An 8,088-nucleotide genomic window follows, 5' to 3' on the forward strand; every position below is an offset into this window, starting at 1 on the left:
TACCGTAGTCATCATCACCAATGCGTCTATTAAATCTTTAATTTTGACAATTGTCAATAGATAACCTACTCAGTTTAAGAAACTTTAACAACATTATCCCAACTGCATATAAAGCTTGGGCTGAGATGTCATTGATATTATCAAGAAGGACCAAGCATGGAACATCATCAACACACCTGATATTTACATTTCTTACCGTAGTCATTATGCGCCTATTAAATCTGTAATTTTGACTAGTCTCAGTAACAAAACTATTCAGTTTAAGAAACATAAGAACATCATCCCAATTGTATATCAAACGTCTATACAAGTATACCAAATCTAAGCAAGCATATGCTGCAGAATTTATGATTAACTCTGAGCCATAACTTAAACTTCTTTGCATGTGGGAATCTGAGAAAGATTCATGAGCTAGCACTCCATTTTTTACAATTTTTCTTGCAGACGATAAAATTATAACCCACGTGCAGCATATGCTTTACCTAGTGTGCTTGACATGATTTTGCAAGTGAAGAACCTATTCTATAAACTTTAATTATATATATATATAAAGAAGGCTTCTAATTGTTAAAAGAGCAACAGCAGAAAAATTGCGTCAATTCTTCTATTATTGAAGTTAACACAAGAAAAGAAAACTCAGGATGCAAGATAAAACCACAAAGCTGGAAAAGGCGGTAACCTGACATATACAAAGCAAATATAAAACAGATTGTTCTTCGAAGCACCAAAATCCCCAGGACGACTAAATTGAAAGGACTGTTGAGCAAAAGAAATCATCCCAGCAGTCAGCTCTTCTGATGCACAGCAATCACATGGATGTCCATCTCCTTCAGCATGACAGAACGGCCACATGAATCACATGGTGCCGTTCTAGATCCACAAATACTTTCATGTTCTGACAGTCCTCTGAGCCGATCCCTGGCATCCACTGGTTCATTCCCAGCTTGAACCATGTCTCCACAGAAACGGCATGTAATCAATCGCAGAGGACAGTTTGAGGACTGGTGCAGGATCTGCCACAAGGAATGAGCAAATGGTTGCATAAATTTTCAGGTAACAGAGCAAATAGATTTGAAGAATCACAAATGATACACCTGTATTCCATGAATGCTATTGAGCTCTGATCTGATTATTGAAAAAAAAAAGCAGGATAACATGAACAGCTAGCAGTTCAGCACACTTCGGAGTGAAGCTGAAAAATTGGGGGATAAATATTTTGCTGCAGACAGCACAGATATACAAGAAAAACAAGAAAATAAAGCTTGCTACTTCGCAGCAAAGACGAAATAGTTTTGATCAGGAGAACATAATGCAAGCTTCAGTGGAATATTAGCAAATGAATTTGGGGACTTCTGATCCTAACATAATGCAAGTTTCAGTGGAATATTAGCAATTGAATTTGGGGACTTCTGATCCTACTTTTCAGAACTCCCAATCAAATGCCCATCTTTTGACAAAGCTAAACATGCTTTTTCAAAATAATTTCAAAGAAAATATTGACATGGCTCAAGCCCGCCAAACGGGAAACCAAGGCATCTAACCAACATATCTAGAGACTAGAAATTACACTAAGTTTTCCCAAAAAGAACCACAAATAAAGCAGCATCTGATGTGACAGATTATCCTGAGAGTCTGCAAATACGTGTTGGGCAAACAGACATTATGGCAGGCTTGCTGGTTTCTCATAAATTTTACAATCTACTAACATCCTCACATGCTTCCAATGGTCAAAGATAATTACTAAAACCCTTCCGAATACAATGCATTACAATAAGCCTAGCAGAAGATAGTTAAATGCTTGCACTATTTATGTGGAATGCCAGATTCAGATCTCTCAAGAGTAGATATCTGACCAGTAACTAGCATGATATGCATTGGAAACATCTAAAAAGCAGCAAAATTAAGCATAACTAAGAATATTTCTCAACAATATAGTTCAACCTGAATGTTACTACCAAGGTCCGCCGTACCGGTACCGATCGGCGTACCGGTGGCGTCCCGGACCGGTACGAAACTGGTCCCGTATCGGTCCGTACCGGTGGCGTACCGGTCCGAACCGGTTCGAACCGGTCCCGTACCGGTTCTTCAATAATAAATTACCGGTACCGGATTTCACGCTGATCCGGTACCGGTCCCAGGCCGGACCGGTACGTACCAGCCCGTACCGGCCGGTACGGACCGGTACGGCAGACCATGGGTACTACATAAATATACAGCAATTGAGCATGCAGTAAAATCAATGTGAAACTAATTCAGGTAACAAATTCTCATGTATAAATTGTTACACACAGAGCAGAGAAGAGCATCACAAAGAAAAACAACGCTGCAATTCCTTACCATTTCTTCCTTCTCTAGGACAACTCCACAAGGACAATGAAGTGGCTCATGAAACACCTTCATGTGCTTTTCCATCTCTGCCTGTTGGAAGGCTTGCCCGCATTTATCGCAATGTACATGATCTGCTGCTTCTTCCTTCCTAAGGACAACTCCACAGCCATCATGTTTGCAAAGAACATTGTGTCTGATACAGTAAGCTTCATGAATTACGATGCTGCGGGTGGATATAAAATGTTTACAGTTTTGACATTCTACAGAATCGACATCAACTTGAGATGAAGAATTAGCATGTTCTCCAACCCTTTGCCTACTATTACCCTTCACAGCCACAGAAATGTCATATTTCGCCAAACCCTTGAAACCAAAGACACCAACACTGTATGTACCCCCAACCAGGCTTGGATCCTTCGGCTTGATTATTAAAACCTTGGAACCCATCTCATGAGACGACCATTCATGATGGTGCTGAGTTGGGAAAACCAATGGATGCCTAGATACATAAATATTGGTATCCCCATTGCATGCATCTGCCTCAATCTTTACCACGATATTCGAAATCCCAGTTGCAACTTTCTCCCTGATGGTGTCATCAATAGAAAACTTGTAATAATTAAATTTCCCTTCTTCAACAGTTCCTGATTCAGCCTTACCCAAAACAAGTGGCATGAGAACATGCTGATTCTTGTTGCTGTCCAAAACAGAGTCAGGCCCTTCTATATCAACTTCAATGTCTGTATCTAGAACAGAAACACTAGAAGAAGGTTTTAGTTCAAGAATCCTTAGTTTGTAGCTTAGTTCTCCATAATTAACTGTGATAATATCACCTTGAGAAAGGGTCGCATGTCTACGGAGTGTTGTTTCAAGAACAGCCTTGTGGTTAGGAATGTCAGAGAAACCCATCCCATCTGGTTGTAATTTTGCATAAGTTCCTTTGGGCAAGCTAACATAGCACACCTCAATTAGAGGAACATCTGGACTGTCACCAGAGAACAAGTTGCTCCACACATGTGGTGGCAGTTCGACAGAACCTTCTTTTGCAGTAAATTCCAAAACTCCCGAATGAGTTGTTTCACGCTCTTGCTTTGCAGTAGCATCTGAACCTGGAGGACCTGAGTGATCAATTTTTGACAGCCTGAAGTACATAGGGCCTTTATCCAGGGCTCCTCGATCAGATAATTCCGTGAAGCAGGAAGATGGCAGTTTGATCTTATCTCCATAGCCATCATAAGGTAGAGCTTCAAGAATTCTGGAAAACAAAATTCCTTTCCCAAGAAGCAGACTTTCTTCAGTTTGTTGATCCGCCTGCAAAAATAATCAAAGAGTAAGACTAATAAACATCATAGCCAATGTAATGATTTGCAAGACTAAACAACAAGTCAAGATATTATGATACATTTAAATAAGAATAACAAGTAATATACATGCCACACCTTGATAAGAAATTATCACTGAATTACTTGTGCATGGGCTAACATTTCCCCACTCCAGAAAGTAATAAAGGTTATAAGCTCCAGAAGTTCCCTAAAAACATACTTGTAATTGTAGACAATGCTGATACTGGTATATTGCCGCTCAAAACGTAGAGATAGGATGATACAGCACACAAGCATAAGATTAAGCTGGAAGGAGTGGATTTGATAATTGAGCTAAATCATCTCGTCGAGTAACCTTCCTGCTCAAGCATCAAGTCACATCATATTGATGTAAAACTTGGCCAGATTAAAATCTTTGAACAATGAAGGTCTTTCTTAGTGGTGAAAATTGTACATACTGGAGAGGGAAAGAATGAGTAGATGAAAAGAGCTCGTTCAACAAGCCAGCTTCTACACTGGGTTACAGAATCCCAATAATGTGGAATGTCATCCAAACATGACCATTGCTGATCACAGTAATCAATTATCTCAGATCCAAAACCTTGATGGATCAAATTCAGATCCTTAAAGCCATGTACGATTCCAGCATAGTTTTATTTGGACTATTCAAATAGGAGTAAGTTGGTGGCAGAAACAAAAGAATAAAGCTGAATTAGATGAATAATCTATTCAACCATTTTGGTCAAATAGTTTTATCCAGGTTAAAGAAGAATAAGTACCTAAAAGTAGAGGTCGCAATTTCTAAACCATATTCATCAACCAGCCGAGTCCCCTCAAAAAAGCATGTAATCGGGTCAGGTCTGGGGCAGTCAAGAGGAACCCAATTACAGATATATCAGGTTTGATTGACACCCTAATGCAATAGGCACCATGGTTTGGATGAGCCCCTAAAACCTGGTCCTAGGCCCCCTAGAATAGTTGTGAAAGTGCTATTGCCAGAATGAAGCTTAATAAGTGGGATTTGTTTAGATCTCTTCTAATTTATTCATAAGGCAAACAGATCCAACGGATCTAAATTTACTGGGTATAGGTCTACATCTTGCTAAACTTGATGATTGATTATATACTAGGCAAGTGGCTCCAATTGCATTTATACAAATGGATGACTTGCGTGTTTGTTTGATTATATAGAAACAGGAACATGGGAATTAACAGCTCACCAGTGTTATCTAAACATTCAAATCCATCTCCAAAAATCTGTGTCAGATATGTATTTGAATCTATATGTATCAGATACTTGGATGCTTATGAAGCTCTTTAGTAGCCACCTTTAAAGATTGGAAGAGAGTTAAAACTCTTTCAACAATGAGTAAGTTGAACTCTTCCAACAATGAGTTAGATAGTCTAATATGATATTAGGAGTGATTGGTTGTTCTTTTTCGAGCTTTCTTAAGGATGTAGGTATTGAAACAACTTTGCAAAATATTGTTTTGACAACATCCTTGAGTTAATTGAGATGTTCTAATGAGAAACATATGTATTGAAAGATCTTAACAAACAATATCTTTTTAATATTTTCTTTGTAATGTTTAAACAAATAATATTTAAAGGTATAAATATACAATGTAGTCAAATTTATATGTTATCCTACATATCCACCATACCTCTCTTTTTCCTCTCGCCGTGTTAGACACTTAGATATATGTGTTTGAATCCAATTCTTGCATTTGTGTCTATGCAGCATTGCAACTACTCACATTAAGTCAATTATAGCGTAAATTGTACGAGTGGGCAATATAGGTAATTCTAGAATGGATTAAGCATGGTTCGCCATACCAGCCAGAACCAAGCGGTATGGAGCGCACCATTCCAATTCCATACCACTACCCAGTATGGATAGCGTACCAACACACAGTACGGATATTGTACCAATATTCGCTACAAATAGCGTACTAATATTCGATACACCAAAAAATTTTGTACCATATCGTACCAACACAGTGCTAGTATGGCACCGGTACGAGATCTGGTACCAAGACGGCAAACCTTGGGATCAAGCCTTGTGCCCTCCTTAGGAAAAAAATGCTATAGAGATCTATACTTCCGGAAAGATCTTAAATGGCTAGGTAGAATTTTGAAGGTAGATACAAAGCTTAGGAAAGGATCAAGAGGTAAGTAGAAAAAAACCAATATTTCAGATGGAAAGGTGGACAAGAAAATAGAACTCTGTGTGGAAAAATGTCTTTGCTAGCTGACATAGATAAGCAAGGAAAAGGTACGTAAGAATAAGGAAAGGTGAAAGAATATGTAGGCAAAGTGCAATGGCAGAATATCTAATCTGTGGCTTGAAAAGAGTGGTGCTGATGAAGAGGCTATCCTAGTCATCTCAATCTGCATAAACAGGAATTCATGTTCCTATAATTATCCTAAAAGTTTGCTAATTCAGTACCTTTGGTTACCAATAAAATAGAAATGCTCCGGGGCACCCATTTTGCACACAAGAAAAGTTGCTCAGCCATGGCAACTTCATACTCTACCAACATCTACGTATCGCACTAATTCCCGTGAGAGGCATCAATCCCCCCATGTCATGCGGCAGAATAGACTTTTTGTGTGCATGAAAGCAGCACTCATTGCATTAATCTCAGGAAAAATATGATGATAACCACTTCCAACAGAATGGATGGGGTGTTAAGAGCTAAACAACCTCAAGAGGTCAGATTCAGACCATCCTTTTTTGGAATAGGACGAGCCAATCAGGTATCAGTTGGGGTGCTATAAATAGGTTCTACGGATGCCTTGGCAAATTCCAGGTGATGTTAAGATTATCAAGACCAAAGTACACTGGATCGAATAACCTCTTCGGGCACTGATCTAACCCTAGGTGGTGTGAATCTTCCCTGCAAAAAATGTACCTAATTTGAAGTATATCCTCTCACTTGCGATTAACTCATCTCCATGAGAAATAATTTTAGAACTAGTGCCCTAGGTCACAAAGTTTATGAAGTAAATAAAGATGGCATCGTCCGAGAGCATCCCTGCTACAATAGGAAGAATCTTTTCTCTATTCTAGCAATAGCAAAACCGTATGGATCAAGAAAAACAGAAGAATAGGAAAATGAAGAAGAAAAGATCGATGGATCGATAGCTAGATAGATGACCTCGAGGCGAGCACGGGCGGCGTCGAGGCGTTTGGCACTCTGGGCAGCCTCGATGGCATCGCGCCGACGCGCGGCTTCGGCCTTGGCCTTCCGCTCCCTCTCCAGCCGGGCCTTGGCCCTCTCCTTCCGCTCCCTCTGATCCCTCTCCAGCTTCTCCCGCGCCGTCCGCAGCTCGAAATCCATCGTCGATCAATCGATCAATCACCTCTGCAAAAAAATATATATATATATTTCTACACTTATAAGCCAAAGAGATCGGTCGGCAACGCAAGGCTCCTCCGGTGATCACTCCAATCCAATCCAATCAAATCAAATCAAATCCAACCCAGCCTCGGTACGCAGTCTTGTTGCACGAATGAATTCTATTTCAAGTTCATACGTACCCGTACAGCGAAGGGAGGAGGCTGGTGGTTTGTTTGATTTCGTGGAGACAAAGGAATCAAAGCAGCAGGAGCAGACACTTTTCTCCTCCGCCCGCCCGACCGCCTGCCGACGGAAAAATAAAGAAGCCTCCAGAGGAAGGATGAACGCGTTTGCCTTTCGACAGCCGGATTTTATTGATCGGGTCTTCTTGACAATTTTTAGTTGGTTCAGGTCCATCGCCATGACTCCATCCAACCCGCAAAGCATCGCCACAAATGCACATGATTTGGATGGTGCTGATCTAACCAATAATTACCCTTTATCAACCTACATGGATAAATTCCGGAATACGATGAGGATAATGCTTGATGAGTTTTTCTTTAAACAGTTTTAACTTCATCTCACGAGCTACACATTTTACCATAACGTAATTCAGGAAAATAAGGGATAATAGAGAATTTTTTTCTTCTGAAATATTACTTTTATCTTTATCTTATGAATCATGATTACATTGTACTATGGTATGTAGGGTTCTAGCATGCTATAATGGGCAGCGGAAGGTAGGAATTTTAAAAATTTCTTGATAAAGTTCCTTAACATGAAACCCTTATAAGCCAAGATCACCTTAATGGAAGCAATCAAATAATATAATATAAATGCAGAAATAGAAGAATACCTTTAACGCTAATCCGATGTGCAGAATTTCTACTAGGTGCCCAAGTGTTCACCCTCCAACGTTTATTCACACGAAAACTTGATTCAAGTCTTAAGCTCCAAAGACTTTGATCCTTAATGCAGAATTCTTCTAAAGAACTCTAATGGCTTGCTTTCCTTTCTTTCTATTTTTTTTAACCTTCTAAAATCACTTCTAATTCTTTTGTCCTAAAGAAGACCACCTTGTCTTGGCTTAGGAT

At 39.6% G+C, this 8,088-nt stretch overlaps 1 protein-coding gene across 1 annotated transcript; it reads right to left on the bottom strand.

The window, feature by feature from the left end:
* Positions 1 to 544: 544 nt before the first annotated feature.
* Positions 545 to 7,365, bottom strand: LOC103713944. Its single transcript, XM_008801004.3, has 4 exons — positions 7,195 to 7,365; positions 6,812 to 7,018; positions 2,338 to 3,639; positions 545 to 1,013 (listed from the first exon to the last, which is right to left on the bottom strand). The coding sequence occupies exons 2-4, from the start codon at positions 6,992 to 6,994 to the stop codon at positions 786 to 788; spliced, it is 1,713 nt and encodes a 570-aa protein (XP_008799226.2). The 5' UTR covers positions 6,995 to 7,018; positions 7,195 to 7,365; the 3' UTR covers positions 545 to 785.
* Positions 7,366 to 8,088: the final 723 nt, after the last annotated feature.

This window comes from Phoenix dactylifera, chromosome 4, assembly GCF_009389715.1.
Source record: "Phoenix dactylifera cultivar Barhee BC4 chromosome 4, palm_55x_up_171113_PBpolish2nd_filt_p, whole genome shotgun sequence".
NCBI lineage: Eukaryota > Viridiplantae > Streptophyta > Magnoliopsida > Arecales > Arecaceae > Phoenix > Phoenix dactylifera.

Coding starts and splice junctions, on each gene's coding strand:
- LOC103713944 (XM_008801004.3), bottom strand. CDS start 6,994: ATGGATTTCGAGCTGCGGACGGCGCGGGAGAAGCTGGAGAGGGATCAG. Junction 3,640..6,811: donor CCGCCCGTGCTCGCCTCGAG/GTCATCTATCTA, acceptor TTATTTTTGCAG/GCGGATCAACAAACTGAAGA. Junction 1,014..2,337: donor TCCTAGAGAAGGAAGAAATG/GTAAGGAATTGC, acceptor TCCTTGTGGCAG/ATCCTGCACCAGTCCTCAAA.